The 27,836-nt window shown below is 41.3% G+C and overlaps 1 protein-coding gene and 1 long non-coding RNA gene across 2 annotated transcripts in view; one reads left to right on the top strand and one right to left on the bottom strand.

Annotated features, from left to right (window-relative positions):
- Window positions 1-25,783, bottom strand: part of NEIL3 (nei like DNA glycosylase 3) — a 36,602-nt gene extending 10,819 nt beyond the window's left edge. Inside the window, exons 1-6 of the mRNA XM_077815504.1 lie at window positions 25,643-25,783; window positions 20,698-20,822; window positions 12,766-12,900; window positions 9,385-9,598; window positions 5,559-5,633; window positions 4,284-4,450 (exon numbers count right to left, since the gene is read on the bottom strand). Of these exons, the coding sequence (XP_077671630.1) occupies window positions 4,284-4,450; window positions 5,559-5,633; window positions 9,385-9,598; window positions 12,766-12,900; window positions 20,698-20,822; window positions 25,643-25,783 (857 nt within the window). The remainder of the gene's footprint in view (window positions 1-4,283; window positions 4,451-5,558; window positions 5,634-9,384; window positions 9,599-12,765; window positions 12,901-20,697; window positions 20,823-25,642) is intronic.
- LOC144264124 (uncharacterized) lies at window positions 9-23,752 on the top strand. Its single transcript, XR_013345956.1, has 3 exons — window positions 9-1,059; window positions 15,743-15,774; window positions 23,694-23,752. It is a non-coding gene; the product is annotated as an uncharacterized LOC144264124 (long non-coding RNA).
- Window positions 25,784-27,836: the final 2,053 nt, after the last annotated feature.

Below are 27,836 nucleotides of genomic sequence, written 5' to 3'. Positions count from 1 at the left end.
AAAAGGAGTACTTGTGGCACCTTAGAGACTACAAATTTATTTGAGCATAAGCTTTCGTGAGCTACAGCTCACTTTAAAAAGGACTCATAGGCGGATGACAGAGACCCCTCCAGGAAGTGTGGCCAGGTGAGAGGGAGTGGATGAATCAGAGAGGGCAAGCTAGGAAGAGAAGTCTCAGAGGGCTAGATCCAAAAAGGGGATTTAGATTTGACATTGCAATATTTAACATTTAGGCACCCTACTGACTAGTGGAATCCACGGCCTCGAGGCAGACATGCTCCCTGTACAATGCATTGAGAAAGTCATGCGCCTAAGAATGGCATCCAAAAAAACCAGCCAGATGAGTGTGGAGCTGCCTAACCTAGCCAACAGGAAATGCCAAGGAGAGGGGCAGGTATTAAGTCCCACCCCTCAAAAGAGTCTTATGCACTTATGTCTGGGCTGGAGGGAGGTCCCTATCTCTTCATGGGATTTACAGCCATGAACCTTCTCCTGGAGTTACCTAATTGCTTTCTCACAAAAAACAATTCTGGTAGTGGTGATGGCTTATTATTTTTGCACGGACCTGTGTATTTCTTGTACAATTAGGTAAAGAGCAATGTTACATGTTACACTATTCATGTGTCCCTTGAAGAGGTAAACTGTGGGCCCAGAACACCCATGTGGTGTTGGAGCTCTGGAAGAAGATGTGTTTAAGCTACAGGAGGAAGCCTGAAGTGTCAGCACCCTTCCAGGAGTGGGCAGCTGGCTGTATGATTGTGGCTCTCATAAGTGGGTACTAGACATAGGATCTGCACCCCAAGAGTATGTCTAAGGACCCCAAGACAAGAGCAGTGCCTGGACTCTCTTCAGACTCTTGAAGCTTAAAACACCCAGGGATTCAGCGGCTGGATTTCCTAATAGCAGTCTGGTGAGTGGCCAAGACGTGTGTTTAACTGGATCTGTGACAGCTCTAGGTGTGAAGACTGCTTAGTAATCTAAAATATTTTTATTCTTAGTTCACTGGAATTTTGTCATTTCATTATCTTAAAGACTGAAGACTTGCTTGGATTTGATAAGGTAAAGAACATTTAAAAGAATTCCTTTAAGTCTTTAGGATACTTTAATCAGACTGTCACCTGTAACAAGGCACAATGCTCCCTTCTGGCTTTAAAAATCAGAGCATCTTGGAGCAGTAAATCAGCCTTTTCATAAAATCCTTGACACTTGAAATAAGTGTGTTTTCATTCTGGGAAAGTCTAATAGAGAAAACAAAGCAATGGAATATAGTGTGCTCTGACACTTGAATAACAATAGCGTTGGGAGAAAAGGGAGATTATTTTGGTCTATGGCTACCTTTACCAGATAGCTTTTTCAAATGACAAATTGTATTGTTGCTTTCTTTTCTTTTACTGTTTCCTTAAAAGCAAAATATTGCACAGCTTTACTTTTATTGTTGTCTGTGAGTCCTAGCATATCAGTCTGTTCTAGGAGGGCGGTGAGAAAAAAAGCAGATTTTTTTCTGTATCATTCTCTGTTTACCTGACACCACAGAACACAACTCTCACCCCAACCTGCTGCTAGTCACTTCTCATTATAACTCTTTTCCCCCATATTTTCAGAAAGTTATCAGCATGTGAAATATTTATCTTATAGGCTGAAATTTTCTTTGTTTGATCTGTGCTCAAAGGTTTAAAAAAACCCAAACATACCTTTAGCAAAATCCCTTCAGCTATTTGAGTTATAATTGCCTGAGAAGAAGGTGATGGTGGTGGGGATTTAAATGTTCTCTAATCTTAGCTAAAATTTTTATTTGAATGAAGTCTTGGGTAAAATTTTCAAAGGCACTATAAGGAACTGAAAGCTTAGTGAAAATGAGGCACTTGAAAATTGTATCCCTTGCTCCTCTTGATATCAATGTATTTTCTCCCTTCCCACCTTTCCAAGTAGAAAGACTGCTGCTATCACAATTGTCTAAGCCTGAAAATGTCTCAATGGCACACACAGAGTAAAATTCTCCCAAGACTCATGAGGAGAAAATCACAAGCATGATTAAAATAAAGAGTCGTAGATTCCCATGATTTGACAAGGACTGCAAAATTTTGCTCCATTATAATGTTGTACATTCAAAGTTTTCATTTAAAAAATAAGTTTCTATAATTTTATTCATTATAACTATAAAGCCGAAACAAATTACATAACATACTGCTGCCCAGTTCATTCACTTTTATATATATCACAGCCAACCAATAGGAACATCAACGATGTGAATTCATTCCCTCCCTATCCTGTTCAACTCAACAGCGTGTAAATGGCAAAGGCTAACTAGGAACATTTAGCTGGTAACAGTAAGAAGACGGACCAAGATTTTCAAAATTGAGGATTTCAGAGTAGCAGCCGTGTTCGTTTTTATCCGCAAAAAGAACAGGAGTACTTGTGGCACCTTAGAGAGTAACAAATCTATTTGAGCATAAGCTTTCGTGAGCTACAGCTCACTTCATTGGATGCATAGAATGGAACATATAGTAAGATATACACATACACAAGTTGGAAGTTACCATACAAACTGTGAGAGGCGAATTAGTTAAGATGAGCTTTGGGTGCCCAACTTGATTCACTTTAAAAAGGGCCCAAATTGCAGAGGGTAGATGCTCCGCATTTCCTAGAAATCTAGCCTCTGTAAAATGTCAAGTTTGGCAAACAAACAAAGGAACAAAACAAAGGAAATTTAATGTAAAACCTATGTCATAGTAAGAGAGGCTGCACAGTTAATAAAAAGGTATGAAAGCACAGAAGTTAAGATTTCTACCACCACATTGACTCAGCCACATTACATATCTTGGGTACTTTGTGAAATCTGTTTAAACAGTGGGCTCGGCACTGCTCCCCCTTAATATCAATGGGAACAGGATTGGGCTCAAACAATAATATATTAAGGAACAGTTAAGCCAGGTCTTGCTCACCTTACTCATGTAACCAACTATTTACTTCAATGCAACAACTCATCTGAGTAAGGACAGCAATATTTGCTCTTTAAGAAAAACAGGAAGAGAAAACACTACATATGTACATTGTGGCAGGGGGAACTTTCTGTAGGCATCTTCTCTAACGTTTTCCATTTCCTCACTTCAAATATATTTCAGCTGTGAAACCTGAATCTTACATAAAATTCTTTGTTAAATACTTTTACTGTACATTTGTATAGTATGTCAGTTATACTCACATTTTTGAAAATAAAAAAAAATTACTATACCCAAATCTTTCAACCGTAAGTTATAAAAACATCTATTTAAAAAGACACGAAAAGGTTAATGAGTTTATTTAAATAAAATAATGTATTAAAAATTCCTCAAATGCTGAAGTGAGATTCTGTTCTGAAAAGCACTGTGAGCTTCCACCATTATTGTAGAATTATACTATTATCTTTTAACAGCTTCTATATCAAATGGCTTAGTTTAGAAGTAAAACTATTTTCCCCTTAACTGTGACCCCAGTAGATACACCTGGGGTCAGAGTCAAGTAGGGTTCTTTCTTTCATATACATCAGCATTAGTTAAGGATTTTGTAAGCCAAACCGTGAAATCTTACTGACTTCAAAATCTGTTCTTAGTGACATTTGGGAAGTCCCATTGCCTTCAATGGATTATTAGTTATTTATGCTGTGGTAGTGTCCAAAGGACTCAGTCAGGACCAGGGCCCCAGCGTACTAGGCATTGTATATAGAAAGGCATGGTCCCTGTCCTGAAGATTTTATGATCTAAGATCCTGATCGACAAAGACTTACAGAAGTGCTTAGCTTTACACAAGTAACCCCAGCGGGATCAACAGGACTTATAGGTATAAAGTTAAGCACCTGCTTATGTATTTGTAGGATCTGGATCTAATTTAAGATTAGTTGTCAGTCAATCATCTTTTACTCATTTGTGTCATCTTGAGCAAGAGCAACGATAACTTATATATTCACATAGTTATGTAAATTCACATTATGTAGGCTAACAATTGATGGTTCAAATAATTTAAAAAGGTTTGAATAAGGTATTTCGAATCGGAATTTAGCCAATAATTGAAAAGGTGTGGAATTTAGTCAACAACTATGCTGATGTACAAATAGGAATTGAATTTAGCTCACTCTCTGAGCTGAACTAGTGCTGCTGTGCTCACAAGAAAAAAAAAAAAAACAATAAAAGCCCCTTTTTGTCAGTAAAGGCAGCATACAGAGTTTTGAATACACACAGGGAGCAGTTCTATTCAGCACTTTTCAGAGTAGGGCCACGCTTTAAAGAGTTATAAAGCAAATGCCATACCTAACATCAACAAGCTGAGGTTTATCCTTTTGACACTGAGGACAGAAGTATGTCATCCTGTTATTCTCTCCTAAACGACAAACCGTGATCTTTCCACTGCACTGACCACAGTTAGGGCGTTTGTACACCTTGTAATGTTTGTAGAGGGCTGATCCTGTTTTGCGGCACTGAAATAGAACATTTTTATAATGCGATTAGAAAGAGATTTGATCCAATGCAAGACTTCTGTATCTTCCAATATAAAGAGAGAGAGCGCACACACACGAACTGACAACTTTGCAGCTAAAAAAATTACACAGATAATACTCTTCGATTGTCTTTGCATCAGATTCAAATATGAATACCACTTCATTCAAATATTCATAATTCAATTCTTCTTGGATTTCTGTTCCGCATTTAGAGTTATGTTCTCATTACCAGCCAGTTCTTTCTGTAATTTGTAACATTTGTTTAAATACTTGCATTTCTTCCTATTTCAGTATGGTTTTAAGAATGCCCAATAATGTTTGTGTTCACAAAACAAGACCCAAAATATTTGCATCATGTAAAGTTTAACTGGAATTTGTATACACCACAGTATTTACCATTTTAGAAACAATGATAAAATGTTACTACTCTTACTAATAACACTGCAAAATGGGTTAGCTCAGGACCTATCTTAGAGAGGATTTAGGGGCTTACTTCATTCTTTAAAAGCTCTTTGAGGTCCTTCAACAGCAAATGCTGTATAAATGCAGAATATTACACCCATTTTAAAGATTGAGAAACCAAGCCACAGAAAGGGTAAGATACTTGGCCAATGTCATGCAAAAAATCACTGGCACAGCTAGGAACAGAATCCACATCTCCTAGCTCCCAGTTCTGTGTCTTAACCACAAGACTACCTCTCTCTTGCTGGTTTCAATGGATTCAGGGTTTTAAAGCCCCACTCATCCCTGGGTGAATGAGAAGACTGCCTTGGTGAATTTCTACAAAATGTAAGTTAAAATCTAAAAAGCTAGGTCAAATCTACTCTTTGTATTTAAATAATACCACACATCTTATTTCAAACTTTATGAACAAAGCAGTGAGGATCCAATTACTCTCAAATATCTCACATTATTTGCTTGCTTTTTCTCAAACAGTTAATAGTGGCTGAACCAAAAAGTCCTTCCCACTTTCAGCATGATGACTTATTGCATCTTTTTACTGTTTCCACTAGATGGCTACATACAGCTTACACATTTTGGTGCAAAGTTTCAGTGCATTTTCTCTCTTAGAAGTTATCGCCCTCACCTTATAAAAGAGAAGAGTAAAATCAAGGGTCATTTTCACCAAGCGATGTGTCTGTTCATCTGTCAATTGACAAGCCTGTGAAAAAGGCAAAAATGTTTAAAAAAAATAGATTTATACAACTACAATACACTGGAACAACTACAGTAAAGAGATTTATAATTAGAGAGTGTCTCTATGGATACCCCCAACAAACATGGTATTACACAGCTACTTGGTCTCATATATTCTCATACTTTTTTGCCTCCTCTGCTGTATATTTACATACACAAATATGCTTATTTACTATTCTACAGTGTCTGACTTTGTGCTGCTGCCCCCAAAACAGCTACAAATTGTCAGTGTTTTACTTCAGTGTTGACCTAATGGTCCCCAGTATGGGTTTCAGTTTCATGTAGTAATCTGCACTTGCTGCCTCTTGGTTTCTTGCTGGAGTTTATAGGTTAACACCAACACCTCAGTGATTTAGAATCCTGTATTAGAGAATTTAATTCTCGTGTGTGACATCTCCGCCACCTGCTTCAATATGGAAATAAAACCCCTTCCAACTGCATACCTCTAGTTATCACTAGGGCTCCGGGTCTGTCACAGAGGTCGTGGAAATCACGGATTCCGTGACTTTTGGTGACCTCCATGACTTCTGCAGCAGCCAGTGTGGCTGACCCCAGGGCTGCCCAAGCAGCTGGCTCTACGGCCAGCTGTTCAGGTGGCCCTGGGAACAGCCACACCGGCTGCTGTTGGAGTGGCCCCGCAGCCAGCCGCACTGGCCACTGCTCGGGTGGGCAGCGGTCCCCGGGGCGGCCGGAGCAGCCACTGGCCCCGGCCCCCCCCAGCAGCAGGCAGACCACAGCAGCGGTCCCCCAATGCACGCCCCCCCCACCCCCGCAGCAGCAGCCCCCCAATGCACGCCCCCCCGACCCCCGCAGCAGCAGCCCCCAAGATTTAGTCGGGTATTTGTACTAAAGTCATGTATATGTCACAGCCATGAATTTTTGTTTATTGCCCATGACCTGTCCATGGCTTTTACTAAAAATACCTGTGACTAAATCGTAGCCTTAGTTATCACCTACCACCCCACACTAGAACCCCTATGGGGTATCATCAAACAATTACAAGCCATACTTGATGGGGACCCCATTTTCAAAGAAATATTTTCTGAACTCCCACTTCTGCCTTCAAACAACCCCCCAATCTCTCCAGCCTCCTAATTAGAAGCAAGCTCCCTACAGACCAGGACACGCCAACCAAAGTGGCACCAGATGCTGCCAGAACAACAGATGCAAAACCTGTAGATCTATCTCCACTGCTATGATGATCAGCACCCCCACAACACACACTTCAAGATCCATGGGTGCTACTTGTGCCTATCACTACACGTGGTGTACCTCATCCAGTACACTAAATGCCACCAATAACCAATAACACCAATAACAGCTATGTGGTGAGACAATCACTATGCTCTCAAATGAACTCACACAGAAAAATGATAAAAGACAAAAACATCGTATCACCTGTGGGTGAACACTTTTGACAAGGCGATTACTCTACGTATGTCCTCTCGGTCCTCATCCTCAAAGGAATCCCGCAAGACAACTTCAAAAGACAAGCCTGGCACCTTAAATTCATAACTTGCTAGATACTAAAAATCATGGACTGAATCGAGACACTGGATTTATGGCTTATTACAACAATCTGTAATCCATTTAAACCTTCCCCTTCCCCCATAAGCTTTTTTTTTCCCCCCTTCTATGGCTAGGAGAAGTGTAATCAGGCCCTTCACTTTGAAAGGTGCCTTGAACTGCATGTTAACTACTCATGCTAAACAATCTGTTTACCTTGTACTCCACTGTGACACGGAGTACATTTCCAAGACCTGAAGAAGAGCTCTGTGTAAGCTTGAAAATTTCTCTCTCACCAACAGAAGTTGGTCCCATAAAAGATATTATCTCACCCAGTTTGTCTCTCTAATATCCCAGGACCAACGCAGCTACAACAGTGCATATCTCTACGGACACACTTGAGTTAAAGGCTCCTCAGTTTAATCAGGAGAGTGCCTAGAGCCACACATTTTCTGTTATGGGTCGCTGAATTTTGAAATGCACTTCTCCCCCAGAGCCCGGATTTATTAACTCCCAGGACATACAGGGGAAACAGAAGTGCTGTGGGGTAACTTAGGGTGGGACTAGAGAGAGATAAAAAAAAAAAAAAAAAAAAAACCCACACGTGGGAGGCCTGGGTCAGCTGACTGAGGCTAGCGGGGCTCCGGCTCCAGGGCTGAAAAATCGCTATGTAGACTGTCTGGCTTGAGCTGGACCTTGTGAGCGTGAAGGGTCTCAGAACTCAGGCTCCAGCCCAAGCCAGACAGTCTACATAGCGATTTTTCAGCCCTGGAGCTGGAGCCCCGCTAGCCTCGGTCAGCTGATCCAGGCCAGCCATGGCCATGCCACAGGTTTTTTATCCCTGTATAGATGTACCCATAGGGAGCAAGTGAAGAGAGGGGCAAAGGGTTTCCAATTCTGAATGTGATTGTCATTAGCTGGTGAACAGAGTTATCATGTGGAAGCTGCATGGGGCACCAAGGCTCAAACCCTGAGCACAAGTAACAATGGAGTGAACAAAAGTACCTGAGAAATGGACAGGAATACCTGAACTCTAGAACTGTGCCTACACCGGGGAAGCATATGAAAAGATTCCCCCCACCAGTTCAGTTGAACCAGTGTTAAAACCAACAGGAACTGGAGTGTAGACAAGGCTCTGGTAGCTAAACAGTTTTTAACCACCATTTTAGTTAAATTTGCTCTAACTGAAACAGTGGTAAAATTGATTCCAACTTCTGGAGACTTGTTCCCACTGGTTTTAACCTTGGTTGAGATAAGCCAGTGACAGAACCAGTGGGAATTCTGGGGTAATGTTTCACAGTGAGGACAAGGCCTAAAGCCCATTCCTACAGGAATACTTAAGTCTTTAACCAAAAAGGCCCAAGTCCTGCGAAGAGAACGAGAGATCCCCTCACTAGCTTCAGGAGTTCATTTTGTAGGATCAAGGCCTAAATTTGTAACTCACCTTTTAAATTTCATACAGCCTAAGGCTAGATATGTTTTCATTCCACTGAGTTATCATGATTTTCTCTCAAACACTCTGATCAACCTTGTTTTAGCTAAGAATCCAGGTGGTCTTAGATTGTTTTGAGGATATTTATTCATACCTGTCATGAAAGACAAGGCCTACACAATCTGAGGAAGGTCTGGAGCCTCAAATCATATAGAGTCTCATGAGGTATGGTGAATGCACTGCATGGGAAAAGCTTGAGAGCAGAGTCTGAGGGACTAAAGTAACTGAATATGATGAAGAAAATGTTGTAATTTAAACTATCTAGAGTCCACAGAGATTTTTGTGTTTGAATTTATCTATTTTATAATGGACTGGCATGGCAATTTCATGGTAGCACAACATGATTCAAGACAGCATGTCAAAGTTTGAAAATTAAATTAATTTCTGGTCAAGAAGGGATGTGAGTTAAAGAGATAGCATGTCTGCTGCAGCAACTCTCCCATCCAACCCATGAGCAGTGTTGACAGGCTCCAGAGAGTGCCACACTAACCCTCCTAGGGCAGGATGGTCAAGCATGACAGTAGAGTCTGGGAGATCACTGGAATCCAGGGTGGCATTAATTAGGGGAAATGGAGGGTGTAGAAGATTGTTAAAACCTTACAAGCTCCTCCCTACAAAAATCTAAACTAGACCAAAATATCTTGTAGATACATGTTTATGGTCTTAATAGCTGCTTGCAATTGGTACAGAAGGGAATCCATGAAAATATTTCACCTACTTTAACAGCTGGATGGAGACCACTGTCAAAGAGTGCTTCATTTTTTATGATATTTCCCACTCCAGGTAACACTGCCTGATCCAATAACACATCACATAACATGCGACCTTTCTGCTGCTTAATCTCACTTTCTGCTCTTAAGAAACTAAATTTTGGAGAGCATACATCTAAGTCTTCCATCATTCTTACTTTCTGTTCACTTTCAGCAGCATTCCTGCAAGACAAGACAAAATACAAAATAATCTATCTTTCATTGTAACTAGACAGTACTTACACAATGTGTAGTATTTATGAGTGCCCTAGCACATTACACAGAGATCAAAAAGCCACGCAGATACTCGTGACATGCATAGAAAAACACAGAAGTCTTACCCTTTTTCAAAAATATGGTGGTTTAATAACACATACATAGAATACACTAGTGCCAGGCCATGTGCATAGGCAAGCATCCCATCCTTGTTCAAGTCAGCTCTAAGAATAATTATCAGTCCATGCCGAGCATTTACAGTGTTAAATGCATTTCCTAAGCAGAGACTCTCAGTTGTAACTAACTATAGGGGAGGATGGTCCAGTGGGTAGGGCACAAGCCTGGGACTTGGTTTCAATCCCTTTCTATACCACAAACTTCCTGTGTGGCAAAACCCTTTAAGCAAGATTCATAAAGATACTCTTTCTCAGTCGCAGCCTAATCCTGGGGAAGCCTGAACTCGCTCTGTACCTAAGCATTTACAGTAAAAAGTTCCCTAGGTGCCTAAGCTTTTGCCTCTGAGCATATGTACTGCTGCCTCTAAGCATCCTGGCACCTATCTCCTGCCTGAACCCCAAATGATTCACAAACCAGGGGAAGACAGTTGTTCATTTACCTAACTGACATGTGGGCCCCGATCCAGTAGGCATGTTCAGAGGCCACTTAACTCCTCACAAAACACAGGGGGCGGAGGGTGGAGAGAAGAAAAAGAGGAGGTGCTCTCTCATAACTTTTAGCCCAGTGATTAGAGTGCTCACCTAACTGACTCACCACTGGGTTGTGGGAGACACCAGTTCAAGTCCCTCCTCTGCCTGAAGAGGATTGGAACAGGGATCTGCCACCTCTCAGGGGCATTGTGCATGGGATATTCTGAGATAGGGCTCCCTCAGTCTTTCCCAGTGAAGCTGTTCCATTGTGGATAAATCATAAAAGAAAGAGCCACTGGAGTAAGAGGACTGGACCCTGTCTCTCTCACCTCCTAGGTGAGTTTCCTAAGCACCAGGCAACAGAGTCATTCTCATTCTCTCTCTGGCCCAATTAATATTTATTTATTTACAAGTGGAACAGCACCTCCAGGCAAGACTGAGGGAGACACACATCAGAATATCCTACAGCTAAGTGTTTAGGACACTCCTCTGAGAGTGGCAGATCCCTGTTCAAATCCCGTCTTCTCATTAGGCACAGGGGAGACTTGAACTGAGGATCGCCCACATCACAGGTGAGTACCTTAACCTCTGGTTATGAGGGAGCTCTTCCTCCCCCAGCTTCTTGCAGGAAATGTCTTAGGCACCTAACTCTAGAAGAGGTTTCATAACTGAGAATCACAAGCAGAGATAGGCACCTAAATACAATCTAGAGAAGAGCACTGTCTCTGTGAGAAGGGCAAAACTTCGGACACACCCATGTCACTGGCATCTCCCATTCACTAGCTTAGGCAGGAAGTCGCTTAGAGTGCTGTTTTTTGTCAATGGCAGTCTAAGATGCCTATCTCTCCCCGTTCATTGTATAAAGAGCCCAAGCAATTAACTCAGGCTTTGTGAATGGCAGTGTTATTCCTGTGATTTGCTAGGCACCTAAAAGTTAGGGACTGCAACACTCAGCGTCACAATGCTCAACTCCCTTTGTGAGTCTAGCCCTTATTTTCTGGGTGTCTGAGTTCCCCCCTTGTAGAACAGGGATACTAGTGCTGCCCCACATCACAGGGTGTTGTGAGGATAAATAAATTAAAGACTGAGTTTCTATGCTCAGATACTGTGGTGACAGGGGAGAAATATGAATGATAGATTAGATATCTGCATTAGGGAAATTTGCCCCAAATCTCTCATGGAAACATGCAGCTCCAGCACAAAACACAGTTCGTTGAAGTGCAATTTGTTTCATGAACAGGTTCTCCAAAACAGTTTTGGGATATAGAGGAACCATCAGATTCATTTCATTCATGACCTAAATCAGATTTGAATGCCCACCATTCTTATGAACAAACATATCTGTATGGCACCATTTAAAAACTGTGTGTGTCATTCCAAATGCACATATTCCTGATGTTCTGAGACAGGATTTTTGTTTTTCATTCTAGCCAAAGTGTAAAAAAATAAAAATAAAAATACCTTTTTAAAGTTTTACTTACAAAGAGGGCAGCTGATACTGAATAGAATTAATAAATAAAACAATAAAAGAATTCAGTGTCCAGAAGTGAAAGCTATTGGATTAAGATATCAACACCACATTACACTGTGAATGCTCAGAAGGAGACCAGCACCTTATTGTGATAAACATTTACATGTTAAAATAAAGTTTATCCATAAATTAAAGGAAAAACCCCCACAAACTTAGTAACAGATGCAAGAAAGCCCAGATTTACACATATTTATATTTAAGGCCTATTCTAGAATAGAAAATATATATATTAAAATCACCTTGAATTTATACAGCGCCTTTCATCTGAAAGCTTCACAGTGCTTTACAGAAAAACCTCACAAAGATGCTATTCCTCTACAGCTTCCACACAGGTGAGAAGAACAGCGCCAATGGCTGGGAATATGCCCCAAAACATGTGTCACAAGCACTGCTAAAAAATACCTGCCTACATTTTTTTGGGATAGATAGATTCTGAAATATTGAAGCACAAGATAAAACATACCAAGTATAGGAAATATACAGTAACCATTAAAGGCCCAGACCCTCACCTTGTAATCAGATCCATGCAGAAGCAAAAGTCCACCTGTCTAAATCCGATTGCAGAAGCGAGAGTTTAAAGGGCAAAATACAGGTGGCACATTCAGTTGTTAGAGCAGGGAGCAGAATCAGGAGTCATGGGTTTGAATCCCAATCTGCTGTTGACTCCCTAGATGGCTTTAAGCAAGTCACTTTCTGTACCTCAGTTATTTATTCACAAAGTAATTAAAATTACTTACATACCCAGTAAGGACATTGGGAGCTTTAATGAGGTATACTTACCTTCCTTAAAGCTGGGAGGCATATTTAATTAATTTTTATGAAGTGCTTTGAAATTCTCAGATGAAAACCACTATATAAATGCAAAATAATCTTTTCTCAACTATATGGTGAAAACCTTATTTTTATAAAAAGAACACAGATTGAACACTGAAGAAATGCTTTAATTTTTACTTTACCTAAGCTCTACTGTTGCATCAAAGAAACAAACCATATCATCAGTAAGCTGTATTTCCAGAATTGGTGGTGCTCCATTTCGGTCTTTGCTTGCAGTTGGATTAATACACATGGAACCGTTCATGCCAAAGTGAACCCTAGGCGACAAACACATTTCTGGAAGAAAAAATCTGCATCTTAACAACACTCTCAGGCATGTTAGTAGTCTATTTTCTAGCTTGGCAATTAAATTCACTAAGTATATAAAATAATTCTGATCATTAGCAGCAATAGGGTGACATGAAGTGCTTGTTTACATGGTCTCTCTTTCCTCCCACAAAGGACTGTGTTTACTAGCAACTAAGAAGCACTCAAGTATATACAAAAAGAAAAGGAGTACTTGTGGCACCTTAGAGACTAACGAATTTATTTGAGCATGAGCTTTCGTGAGCTACAGCTCACTTCATCAGATGCATACCGTGGAAACTGCAGCAGACTCTATATATTCACAGAGAATATGAAACAATACCTCCTCCCACCCCACTGTCCTGCTGGTAATAGCTTATCTAAAAGCCATTTCCAGCACAAATCCAGGTTTTCTCACCCTCCACCCCCCCACACACAAATTCACTCTCCTGCTGGTGATAGCCCATCCAAAGTGACAACTCTTTACACAATGTGCATGATAATGAAGTTAGGCCATTTCCTGCACAAATCCAGGTTCTCTCACTCCCTCACCCCCCTCCAAAAACCCACCCCCATACACACACAAACTCACTCTCCTGCTGGTAATAGCTCATCCAAACTGGCCACTCTCCAAGTTTAAATCCAAGTTAACTCAAGTATATAGTGACTTTATTAGATCTTTATATAACCAATCATTCAGTTAATGATTTAAATTTGAAACACGTTTGTGCAACCATAATACAGTGCAGCATCCTGGGAGTTTCTTCACCTGTACTTCTGCACTCTTACAGCCCCTGGCAGGCTCCTCCAGGGACAATGGGAAAAAATACACTTGTTTTCTTTCTTGCTGACTCATTTTAAAATTAAGACTCACTAAAACAAGAACAGTGTTCTTCTCAAAGAATATTCTATCAGCTCTTCTTCTGCCAAGTATAATGATCCAATATAGAAGACAAAATTGCCAGCTATTTCACTACCACAACTTTCACCATATCGAGCACCTTCCAGTTGTTCTCAAAACAATATGACTAGCATCTGTCCTGTGCGTAGGTGGTTCTTTCTTTTTCCCACCTCTCGCCAGGGCAAAGATTGTTTAGGTTTTTAAAATTCTTAAAAATTATTATTTAAAAATAAGTGCTGGTGTTTATTAGTTAAGGTGAGGTTGAAGACTGAAGGCACAAAAAATATGAAGTGAAGACGTTTGAGGTGGTTGTTAGACACTGCAGAAATTCCAGTCTTGAGCCAGCACACAGAAAGATCTGCCTCCTTCACTGATGAGTTTTACTCTTGAGGCAACATGCCAAAGGAGTGGAGTTTAGTATCTTTTAGGTACCACAAGTGCAGATCATTCAATGCTTTTAAAATGAGGACAGAGATCTTGAATTTGATGCAATATTCTACTTGGTATCAGTGTATTGAGCAAAGGACAAGTAAATCTGATTTGCAGCCCTGATTAAAGTAGTCCTTCACAAGTTAATCCAAACATATCGTATATACCCCATGACCTCAAAAGGAAAGTCTTATTTCTAAGCTTCTCCTTTAAAAACAACATTTTTTTTTTCCAGAGGAAGGTTAATTATTTTATGGTTTAAAAGGAGGTGAACAACAGACCGGGGGGGGGGGCGGGGGGAAAGAGAAGGAGAGGCCTGGAACAAAGACAACATCTCAAACATCTATTTGTTTTTAATCCGTCCCCTGTAATGCCACACATCTGTTTACTCTTATTTTTCCATAAGTATTGGAAGGATGGTTTTAAAAAAATATTTACAGTTAACTTAAAGGTGACAGTGTATCAATTAATAAATATTGACAAACTATGTTGTTAGTAATTGATTACAAATCTAAAAGAAGAGCAGTACTGTAAACTGATTCTCAAGAAGTATATTGTGCCTTTCAGAAGCTTTTTCTTACCGTTCAGTTGAGTTAAGTTAATAAATATAACTATTTTGGAAGTAGTTGTTACTGCTATATGCTTCCAGTTCTCCGGGGAGATATTATAGCATTACACAAGATTAAGCAGTTTTGGGGATTTTTTTAAATGTAGGCTTTAAACTCTGTGTTGTGTTATCAATCATAAATGCATTTAACATTTCCCAAAAGTTCTTGATAAGAAAAAAAATAATGTGCATGTTTGTAATTAAGTGTCTCACTTATCGAGGCCCAGTGCCCTGTTTAAAGGTACACTACTGTCACAACGATTAGCTGTCATAACTACTTCTCAGTTATAGCTACAGTAATAAAATATTTCACAATCACTTCTATGCATAAATTTCTTTTCTATTAAAAGCCTTAAGAACTTTACAAATTCCACCCCAGTGTGCCTCATTATCCCTGATGTGCTGAAACCATGAAAAATAGCATTTTTGTCATTTTAATTAAGGAGAAAGTAGGATGGACCTACTTTAATTGAAATCTTGGTTCTGCTGTCTGATGACAGCTAGTGTTAAAAAGCTCAATATTTTTTTAATAGAAAAAAACTGAGCTGTTGTAACTGTTCAGTTGTGTGCAAGACTTAAGTTCTTGGAGGTTTTGTTTGTTTGTTTTTTAATTGCAAAGCTCTCATTAGTTCCTAGAAAATAGTTGCTCAGTAACAGCACAAACTATGTTATAGGCACAAGAAAAAACTGGTAACAGAATTTTATTAGAAGGGTGCATTAAAGTCCTGGATCTAACTCCCAATGAAATCAATGGGAATCTTTCCACTGCTTTTAATGGCATTTTATTTGGGCTCTACAAATCAGAATCCTTTCCATATGGGAGTGTGTCTAGGTTTTGCCTTTTCTAAAGAAAATAAAAATATCTGTATTTTTATAGGTTCTTGAAGATTTCCAGATGGACTTATTCAGGTGAGGTCCAAGGGTTATTCTGAAGAAAACAGATTGTTGGAACATCTTTTGTATAGTATCTCTCACAACCCTAACTGCCATTTTCTTTACTCTAGAGCAAATTAGTCTCTAGTCACTGGTAAAATGCATCTACAAACTGTGCTAATTTACAAGATTCCCCACCACTCACCTCTTCAGATTTTAACTGATTAATTTATTTCTTACTTTTAAAAGACACTACCATAAACACAAAAATATCTAATGGTAATCCTCCAAAATCAACTGAGAGGAAAAACAAAATCAGGGAAAACATAGGAGATAAGTTCAAATTCTGCTTACACTGTGGCCTTTGGTGAATTCACTGCACCTGTTCTATTACTACTACTGTTGGATGCTTGTTCTCAGACTAAAGAAATTCCTCAAAAGACTTATTCCCTGACATTATTGTTCATCAATCAGGAAGTGGATTGTACTGTCCCATTTATCAGTAATAGGTGGATCATAAATTCAACAAAACATGAATTTCCCTCATGTGCTAATTGTTATCCATGATGTACCTTGTTTATCTATAAGTCATTCAATCGACAGAGGATTTCATGGCCAGATCTTCCTTTTCCCTGAAGTGAAGGAGACAAATCTACAGTGTTTGGCTCTTGGCCAAAGAGCAAGTGTTTCCTTGGGCCCTTCCCAGCTCCTCCCTTGCACACTCACCTGTGTTAGAGCTGTACATAGTCCAGCTTTAAGAGAACAATTTAAGGTCATTTTTTCATGGTAATAAAGAATGTCTGCCCGCTAGCTTCAGGATGAATTTCATAGGTGCAATTTATAAAGGCAGTCCAGAGCAGTTAGTGATGTGATTGAGTGGACCAACATTTAAAAAAAAAAAAACAACAAGGGACATCAGTTTCCAGTGTTAGACATCCTTTAATTTTCAGACCAGGATTCAAAAGTAACAGCTAGGGTTAAATGAAGCATCTACATAATTTTAATTGTTGTTATACTTAAAGCTTTGATCACATACTTTCAGTAACTAATTTTAAAAGGTAGTTTAAAAATTAAGATTACTTACAACCCTGCAGTGCCATAGGCTTGTCTTCTTATACTACAATGGGGGCACATACTCTCTCTTTTTTTAAATGGACATACAATGAAAATAACTTTTGCAAAATGGTATTGTTGATAAAGAAAGTTTTAGTTAATGCATGTTTCATATTCATGTTAAATATCTGAGAACTCCAGTTGTTTATATTACACTACAGACCATATAAACTAGGTTTTATGCTTGTTTTTCAAAAGAGTCACCCCAAACGTTTTAGTTTAGGTTTGACACATTTCACGTGCATTGCAGTAGACATTTGCAATACACATATCGCATGCCACACTGGAAACAGGGAGAACTATAATTAGATCCTTAGACAGTATGAGCCCAATTTTCAGAGGTGCTGAGTAGCCACTATTTGAATGGAAATCATTGGGAGTTACCTACATAAAGTATTTTTAGACTCTTTAGTATATTGATTATGAGCAAACCATTAAAGTTTAGAAAATTACAACAAATGTCATGTAAGTGTTACCAATTTTAGAAGTTTTACTTTTGTGCTGTGAAGTCTGTGGAAGACTTTTTTTAAAAAATTGGGTGGGCTCATTTTGGTTACCATCCATGGGAATACCATAGTGTATTTGTTTATTACACACAAAATGAATGTTAAGCATGCAAAGCCAAACACTTATCATTTAAGAAGTACCAGAATTAATATTGATTATGAGAGCTTGATTTGACCTCCTTGTGCATGTGTAATATCATCCAGTCTTGCCTAACATCAAATAGAAAGTCTGGAGCAAAGCAAGGACTAGAATCCAGCTCTGCCAACTCTCAGACTTTGCCACAAGAAAATATTCTCTCTCTTCTTACAACCCTCTGCCTCATCACTGTCCAGTTTATATGGACAATCACAATTCTGTCATTTATTTCCTAACTTTTGAGTGCTTTACTCTACCACCTTAATATTCTTTTAATGTTTTTGTATGTCATTTTCTAGGTGTGTGATTTTTTTTTTTTTAAAAGCAAACTGAATCAACAGAAATTCTATCAGTGATCAGTATGGGTGGAACCCAAGACCTTTAGATTCACAGCACAGAACTCAACCACTTGAGCTAAAAGAGAAGTTGGAGCAACAGTATGCTGTTCCCTTGTATGTGGGCCAGCCACTAGAAGGGAATGTGACATGCTTTGCCAATGACTAGAAGTGTTGGATAGCTAATGTGACAGCAATTTTTAAAAAGGGCTCCAGAGGTGATCCCAGCAATTACAGGCTGGTAAGCCTGCCTTCAGTACCGCGCAAACTAGTTGAAACTATAGCAAAGAACAAAATTGTCAGACACATACATGAACATAATTTGTTGGGGAAGAGTCAACATGGTTTTTGTAAAAGGAAATCATGCCTCACCAATCTACTAGAATTCTTTGAGGGAGTCAACAAGCATGTGGACAATGTCCATTGGATATAGCGTACTTAGATTATCAGAAAGCCTTTGACAAGGTCTCTCACCAAAGACTCTTAAGCAAGCTAAGCTGTCATGGGATAAAAGCAAAGGTCCTCTCATGGACTGGTAACTGGTTAAACATAGGGAACAGAGAATAGGAATAAATGGTCAGTTTTCAGAATGGAGAGAGGTAAATAGTGGTGTCTCCCAGGGGTCTGTACTGGGACCAGTCCTATTCAACATATTCATAGATTATCTGGAAAAAGGGGTAAACAGTGGAGGTGGCAAAATTTGCACATGATACAAAACTACTCAAGATAGTTAAGTCCCAAGCAGACTGCAAAGAGCTACAAAAGGATCTCACAAAACTGGATGACTGGACAACAAAATGGCAGAAGAAATTCAATGTTGATAAATGCAAAATAATGCACATTGGAAAACATAATCCCAACTATACATATAAATTGATGGGGACTAAATTAGCTGTTACAACTCTCAAGGAATAGATATTGGAGTCATTGGGGATAGTTCTTTGAAAGCATCCACTCAATGTGCATAGCAGTTCAAAAAGCTAACAGAATGTTGGTAATCATTAAGAAAGAGATGGATAATAAAATAGAAAATATCATATTGCCTCTACATAAATCCATGGTATGCCCACATCTTGAATACTGTATGCAGATGTGGTCGCCCCATCTCAAAAAAGATATACTGGAATTGGAAAAGGTTCAGAAGAGGGCAACAAAAATGATTAGGGGTATGGAATGGCTTCTGTACAAGGAGAGATTAATAAAACTGGGACTTTTCAGCTTAGAAAAGAAATGACGAAGGAGAGATATGATAGAGATCAATCAAATCATGACTGGTGTGGAGAAATGATATTAATAGGCAGCAGGTTTAAAACAAACAAAAGGAAGTATTTCTTCACACAACGCACAGTCAACCTGTGAAACTCCTTGCCAGAGGATGTTGTAAAGGCCAAGACTATAATAGGGTTAAAAAAAAGAAAACTAGGTAAGTTCATGGAGGATAGGTCCAACCATCAATGGCTAATAGCCAGGATAGGCAGGGATGGTGTCTCGAGCCTCTGTTTGCCAGAAGCTGGGAATGGGTGACAGGGAATGGATCATTTGATGATTACCTGTTCTGTTCATTCCCTCTGAGGCACCTGGCATTGGCCACTGCTGGAAGACAGGATATTGGGTAGATGAAGCAATATGGTCGTTCTTATTTTCTTATGAATCGGAAATCCTAATTCCAGTCTTGTGGCTGGCAGGGAGTATGGTCTAATGCTTAGATATCACAGGCAGGCACATATATTTGATGCATTCATTCTTAAAGAAAGTATGGCTAAGTGGATGAGCCCTGGGTTCTATTCCTAGCACTGCCAGAAGTGACCTTGTACAACCTCTCAGTTCCTTCATTTATAAAATTAGGAAACAATACTTGCCTGCCTGAGGTCTGGCTCAGTAATAAGGGTTGTGAAGTGCACAGAATTAAACATTCCAGTCAGCGGAAGAGCTGAGCCTAGAGCTAATGATCTCCTTCTAGTAATTTCCCCTAGACTGAACAGTGGCATTGTTATTGAATGCCTGTTCCCATCCACAGTTCTAGCTCTGAGCCTACCATGTAGAAGGCGTGGGGCCTGCTCAGTACAATTGGCTTGAAGAGAGCTCTGTGCGGCAGAGCATCAGCACTGCACATGGAATGTTCTAAGATTTTATCAGCAAGCCTCTAACAAGCTCAACTGAGGGTCTACAAATGGTCATTTTTTTAGAGCAGTATAACTCAGCCAAATCAGGATGGATTTTTATGAGAACAGCAAGACACTTTTCTGACCACAAGACCTCCCCTGCCAAAGTTCAAGTCCTAACACCACAACAAGGAAATGTTAGAGCTCTTTAAAAAAGTGTCTTTAACATTAGTGAAGCTACCTATTTCTCCCTAACCTCATTCTCAGAAATGACTGAATTGTTTTCACTTAAACTTTCCAGAAAAACATCAGCCTGAGACAGACACCTAGAATGCACAATTGCAGCCCAAACAGTTAAAGTTTGGGTGTTATAAGCAACTGAAAATGGGGCTAATAATGAAAGTGTTAGGCAGCTGTAACTCTAGGCACTGCTACCGCTCTGCCTACAACAAACTGCAGTTTCATTAAGAATATTTTATTTAAGAAATACCTAACACAATTCATGAAATAAAGTGGCACTTACCCTCTGCTTTCAGGAGAATAAAGCAGTAGGTTGTGATGTTATCATTATCACCTCCTTTCACGACGGAAAAGCAGAATCACACTGTCTAGTATATCCAGCACCTAGATACAAACTGCGTAGAGAAGTTTCTCTACAATACTAATTAACTTTCACATAATTGAAAATGATAGTACTGAGAAAAAAACCCCTGAAAACGTACATGGTTAGAGAATACAGATAGAGGGAATACTGTAATTTCTCTTACCTCAATGCTTTCTGTCCAAAATACATAAAAAGCTCCTTCCCCAGAGTTTCTACACCAGTGTACACACATCCTTTCAGCAATCTCAGGAAATCCTGACAGGAGGTTTTATTCCCAGTCACAGCATTCTGAAAATAAATTCACACATACACACACACAAAACATGTTTAGGAAAGAAACAGTCCTAAAGTCAATATCAAAATTTTGCAGTCATCAGTTAACACCCAACTATACAGACAAAATCTGCCACCCTTAATCATACTGAGTACAACCTTATTCCTCCAACCATCCAACTGAAATCAGTGGAACTACTTGCAAAGTAAGCTGCTATTCAGTGTAACCAAGGCCATCAAACACTGGCCCATTTTACTCTGACCTGTTGGTTTCCAGAAAATATTATCCTAGAAAAAAGATAAGTAATTCATTATTTGTATAAAAACATAATTTGACAGATGTCACCTTAAATCTCTAACAGACACTTACAGAGTGTCCTGCCAGATCACCAATACCATTCAGGAGTTCTGAGAAGGGTATTTTGTTGGAGAAAGTGTGTGATACCATTTTTTGGTATTTTAAATGCAAAAACCTTTTCAAAATGCCTCTGACTGGAGCCACTGACAGTGCTGATATATGTTCTGTGTACTAGATGAGACTTCTTGTTGTCCAGCAAAAATCTGCATATAGCCCCACAGGAGTACGTTTCTTTTCAAAGATCAGGTTTTCAACAGCTAAGAAAAAAGGGTGTTGGGAAGGGGACACTGGTGAAGGAATGAAGGGAATGGATCATTTTAAAGATCTGAGTAAAAAATTAACATGGCTGTTACTCCATTTATTCAAATGGAGTCATAAGTACTTACACTAACGATTAATTTGGCCCAGGGAACTACTTTTTAGTGACAGCATTCCAGAGTTTATGTTTTGGTGTATGGATCAAGCATTACCATAATCAGACTAGTTTCAAAGCCATATTTGTAATTCACAAGTATCCAGGTCTTCTATCATCATTGTTGCAAAATCTCTAAAGCCAGTGCTACTATGAGAAAATTAACATTTTTCCACTCCTAACAGACAGAAGCCCAAGTGAACAGTTATGACGCAGGTCTGAGGCAAAACTTCAAGTCTGTATAAAGAATACACAATTAGACCTACATTTTGCTGCCTTAGATGACCAGCTATTTTGTCAGTCTGGTACAATTGCTCCTTATTAACAAAAAAACTATTCTGTTAAAGCAATTCCATGCTGACATTTTTAGTCAATTCATTTGCCATACTATTTTAAAATCATTTCTCTATTTTTGAGATATGTACAGAAGTGTCAAAATTATGAGTTATTAACAGGACCAAGACTGTTATTTCTCACTCTATGTTTTCTTTTTAAATAGCTTTGTGAAATAAATAACTTTAACTTAGTATTCCTAACGATAATTATAAAAGTACCTATTCAATCAAAATAAGTTGGATAGCCCATTGTTTATTGTATTCAATATCACTTTGCCTGTTGACAAAGGGAAAAGTAAAAAAGAAAATGTATGAGCCTTTGCCTATGAGACTGTTGAATCAGTCTCAAGGTGTAATTTTTAAAACAATATATTTAAGCCTATGCAAATCCCTGTATAGACACTTATTTAGAGATATGCAAAGTTCATTATAGTTTATCTTAAGTCAATTAGCAATCAGTTTAACCAGAACAAGAGTTTCCACTCACAAAAGAGGTTCAATTAAATGGGTTTTTTAAAGGATTTAAATTAAACTATTTCAACTTCTGTGTTTAGATAAGGCCTTCCATTCTTCCCAAAGCAGAGGCCCTTTATGCCCCACTTAAGTCCTTGCATGGGCCATGAAGCAGAGGACCATCACAAGGACTAAGTGGAGAACAGACCTTGTGATGGTCCTCTGCCCAGACAGAAAATTCACCCTGAGATGAATTTCACCAGCTGAGAATATAACTGTTACTATTTTTCCCCTTTGCTAAACTCATGAGAGCATAATTTATTGAAAAAGTGAAAATACTATTTAAGTCCTGAAACCAGAAGGTTATCAGAATTAATTGATTACATGATCTCCTGCACTACATTCTTTTTAAAGTTGTGGGCAAGAGCACTGCTGTGGAACCTTAATACAGAACATTAATCTGTGTGTAGGCTTACATATCAAACATATGAAAAAAATCCTTCTGTGACTTTACCATTGCTCAGAACATAAGGGAAGCACCAAGTTTCCCACACTTGTGCAGAAACTGACAAAAAAAAAGCCAACTCAGCAATCAGGAATGGAGTACTGAATCTTCACATCTCAGTAACCAGACCTGCTCATGTATATTTTAACATCTTTTTCTATAAAAAGATTCAACAGCATACAACTTGTGGGGTTTTCTCCAAAAGATCCCAAACACCCCACAACTTGTATGCCATTGAATAGTTTTATATTGGCAACAAAAATGGGTAAAAATTAGCAGAGATATTACATACTGAGTACGTGGAAAGCAGATACCCCATTCTTTATTTGGTTAAATACCGTATATGCTCATTCATAAGCCGAATATTTTTGGTAAAAAATGATGCATCAAAGAGCAGGGGTTGGCTTATAAACAGATCTACACCAAAATTTAATCATTTTAAACTAATATCTAATACACTGTCATTTTGTTTACCTGGAGCGTCTTCAGGCATGGAGCCCCTCCGCTCCCTGTGGCCGCGGTTCACCATTCCCAGCCAATGGGAACTGTGGGAAGTGCACCACTTCATAATGTCCCGACCCACCAGTAACTTACCCTAACGGGCCAGGAGCCAAAGTTTGCCAACCCCTGAAATATAGGGTCGGCTTGTGAAAGGGTCATACAGTTTTTGCTATTTTTACCTAACTATCGTGGGGGGTCGGCTTATAAACGAACAGACTAATGAACGAGTATGTATATATATATTTGTCTAGTTAATGTGTTTTTTAAAAAACTAAGTAAAAATTCCTTTTCTGTGGGCTAATGCGTATCATTCTCCTTTTAGGCTTTTTATTGTACACTTCTGAACCCTATATAATTAAAAAGCAACCAATGGTCAGCAACAACTTCTACAATTTTCCTTGTAGGTTTCCTGAACGCAAATGATATTAAAACAATTGCCATCTTTTTGATTAGACAAAAAAGTGACTTGAAAAGATTTCCTTCATTATTTCCTACACGGGTTCATGTTTCTCCTGCTCTCTCTCTTCAAATTCATCAGATTTGCTGTAGCTGATTTATTATATCGATGACAAGAATATATTATGGTACACTGATTTAAAAAAAAAAAAAGTGAAAAATCTCAAACAACTGCCAGAAACCTCTGCTGTAGTTAACTCTGCAATGATTTTTGCAGAAGCAAATATGTCAGCTACACTAATGATCTTGCTTGAAGTTCAGATCAGTCAGGCACATTTTATCATCCCCAAAACTATAAGAGAATTTTTACAAATCTAGTAAAGCTCTCTTGCATTCTTTCAAAGCTTAAAAGGAATGTCATCTGCATCACTTGTATTGGTGTAAAACCTTTATATCAGATACAGCACAGTATTGCAACAAATGCCTTCTCAACATTTATTTAAAATTAAGTCCACTTAATCTGGTTTCCTAGCATTAAACAGAGAAGGTAAAGTTTTCAAAAGTGACTAAGTGGCTTAGGAGCCTGACCTTCATTTTTAAAGGATTTAGGCACATAGGGCAAGATTTTGAAAAGTATTTAGGTACCTAAAGATGCAGATAGGCACCCAGTGGAATTTTCAAAAAACACCTAGGAATGTACAAATTCCCACTGAAATAATTTTAATGGTCCATCAGGGGTACAGACACTTTTAAAAACCCTACTAGATACCTCTCTGCATCTTCAGGTGCCCAAATTCTTTTAAGAATCTGGCCCTTTAAGTGCCTAAATCTCTTTTGAAAATGAACATGTACTTTTGAAAACTTTACCCTGACTAGTTTCAGAGTAACAGCCATGTTAGTCTGTATTCGCAAAAAGAAAAGGAGTACTTGTGGCACCTTAGAGACTAATAAGGAGAGTGATCACTTTAGATAAGCTATTACCAGCAGGAGAGTGGGGTGGGGGGAGAAAAAACCTTTTGAGGCGATAAATACCCATTTTTTTCATGGTCTGCGTGTATAAAAACATCTTCTGTATTTTCCACAGTATGCATCCAATGAAGTGAGCTGTAGCTCACGAAAGCTTATGCTCAAATAAATTGGTTAGTCTCTAAGGTGCCACAAGTACTCCTTTTCTTTTTACCCTGACTGTATTTAGTGGGGAAGCAGTGAAAGCATTAGTCCTTGTATCAGCCTACTTGAAAGATTACAATGCTGCAATGCTTTTTCTTTTCTGTGCCCAAAGACAGATGGAGGGCGCTATTAAAACAATGCCTGTTTGGAGGAGCCATAGAGAAGATTTACACTTGGGGGATGAAATCAGGCTTTCTTGCATAAGCACCATAGATTCTCCTCAAGTGCCAGGGAGCAGCACGTCCTGAGACCTTGGAACAAGGCTCAGCATTCCATGAAAACATTCACAAACTTGTGTAAGGTTGTGTATGTTTGGTGTCGTAAAATGCCCAGCGCTTGGGCTCGGCCCTTGAAAGAGTCAAAGGAAGTCAATGAGGACACTGAAAAGCGCCAGAGCCACGCACAAGTGCAGCAAGGGACAGCCTCTCCCGCTGTACTTTATTTACATAGGGGGCCAGAGGGATTGGCAGGAGCTCCCCCCGCGTCTATAAACATCGCGTTGCTCCCCCTTTTAGTTGCTCCCACAATGCGGGGTTCAGCCGGGGGTCGCCCCCACCAGCCCCCTTTGCAACCTGGCGTGTGGCTGCCGCCTCCCTCCTGGGGGGCCGAGCAGCTGTGCTGTGCCGCGCCCCCCCCCCCCTCTGGGGCAGCTGTTACCGTCTGGCGCACGCCGCCCGAGCTGCTCCCGCCACAGCCGCTGCTCACCCCGGTGCAGGCGGCGGGGCCCAGGGCCGCAGGCCGGGCTGGCAGCAGCGCGCTGCCCCGCACGCCCCGCACTGCTTGGCCCCGGCGCACCCGGGCCCGGATCCTCTCCCCGTGCAGGGCGCAGCCAGGACCTTCCACCATCCCGGAGCCGCTCAAATCTCCCGCTCAGTGGCTGCCCCGCCCCTGTCTCCGCAGCGCCCTGCAGGAGGAGGAGGAGGAGGGGGGGGGCCGCGGCCTAGAACTGGGGTGGGGCCAAGCTGGACGCCCGCCTGATCCCTCTAGATGGGACACACGCAGCCGCATCCCCTATCTCTGTTAGGGAATTTCCCAACTTTCTACTTGCCCCAGGCCAAACACCCTTGCCCCGCCCCTCCTCCGAGTCGCCACCCCCTGCTCACTCCATGCCCCCCCCCCCACCTGCTCTCACCCCTCCCTGCCCCTCACTCATTTTCATCAGGGCAGGGTTAACTTTTTGTGGACCTAGCATTAAACATATCTGTGGGCCCCCAAGGGGTAGGATGGTCAGTCTCCAGCGTGGAGTGCGGGCTGGGGGGCAAAGAGGCAAGGGCATGGCAGGAACAGCCCTGCTGTGGGCAGCCCAGCAGGAGGGCACTGTTTACAAACCAGCAGCTGCCAGACACCCACTGGCCTGCCCATCCCTGTGCTGCCAGCAGGCCCCTTCCCCTTGAGGACGGGCAAGCACCCACACTGCTCCCCCGCCCAGTGCCCCATCCTTATGCCCAGCGCCCCCTGGCACAGAGACTTCCACCACAGAGCTCTATGCCCAGCCCACACCCCTCCCAGAGACCTCCCCGACACTGGCCTCCCACCACAACTGCACAGCACCCTGCACACCACACCGCTCGCCTAGCACCCCCACCCATAGATCCCCCCCCACCGCCCACCACCTTCCTCACAGTCCCACCATCACAGCCGCGCAGCACCCCATATTCCTGAGGGGGGCTCTGCACCAAAAAATTAAAAATTCTGTGCACAATATTTTAAAATTCTGCAAATTTTATTTGTCAATAAATAAATGTGGAGGCTGCAACATAGCAGTGGGGAGCACAGGCTACTGGTTGCATGGAGGTGGGAGATTACCCTGCAGCCTCCCCCCACCCCACCCTGGGACAGGGATTTGGCAGTGAGGCTACACCTGCCCCTGACACAGTGCAAGGGCCAGGCCTGCCCCAGAAACACCCTGGGGCCCTGTCCCCCTGTGCCAGGTGCACCAGGTGTGGGTGAGCAGGTTCAGGCTGGCAGCAAGATCCAAGTACAGAGGGACTTAGTGTGGGGGGATCCAGGTCGGGGTAAGAGAGTTCTCTGTGGGGCAATCTGGATGCAGGTGGCTCAGTGGGAGATCTGGATGCACAGAAGCTCATTGCAGAGGTTTCAGGTGCAGGGGCAATGGGACTCTGCAAGGGATCCAGGTGAAGGTGTTTTGGGCTCAGCAGGAGGGGTCTAGGACAGTGCAGGGGAGGTGGGGTTCATTTGGGTGGTGGGGTGTAGGTGGTTGGGGCTCAGTGGAGAGAGTGTCTGGGGGGGCTCATCGGGGTGGTACAGATGCAGGGGAGGTGGGGCTTGTCAGAGTGAGGGTTCGATGGGCCTGCTTAACGGGAGCCCCAGCTTCTGCCAAGGGGATGCTACATGCTGGGCTCCAGCTTCCCCCCTGTCCCTGCTTCCCCCCTCTCTTCCCCATCACATGCCCCTTCCCCACTGCTCCACCTCCTCCCCAGGCTTGGAGAGCAGGGGTGGGAACGAGGGGCAGGGGGCGGCACAGGGGCAGGGGCAGCTTTCCTGCCGGGGGATTGGGCTGGCCGTGGCCCCTTCTGGCACCATGGTAAACCCAATACTGATTTTCATGGGGCAGGGTATTGGGGTGCTAGGGTAGGTGAGGGCTCTAGCTTGGGGTGTGGACTCTAGGGTGGAGCTGAGGATGAGGCGTTTGGGTGTAGGAGGGGGTTGGGGTGCAGGGGGGTGAGGGCTCCAGCTGGGGATGTGGGTTCTGGGGTGGGGCTGGGGATGAGGGGGCTCCAGTCTAGAGCTGAGGGGTTCAGATGGCAGGAGGGGGATCAGGTCTGGGGCAGGGGGGTGAGGGCTCCAGCTGGGTGTGCACACTCTGGGGTGGGGCTGAGGATGAGCGGTTTGGGGTTCAGAAGGATGCTCCTGGCTGGGACTGAGGGGCTCAGAGGGT

Source organism: Eretmochelys imbricata, chromosome 4, assembly GCF_965152235.1.
Source record: "Eretmochelys imbricata isolate rEreImb1 chromosome 4, rEreImb1.hap1, whole genome shotgun sequence".
Classification (NCBI taxonomy): domain Eukaryota; kingdom Metazoa; phylum Chordata; order Testudines; family Cheloniidae; genus Eretmochelys; species Eretmochelys imbricata.
The sequence above is the reverse complement of the archived record's forward strand: the minus strand, read 5'-3'. Positions and strand labels throughout refer to the sequence as shown.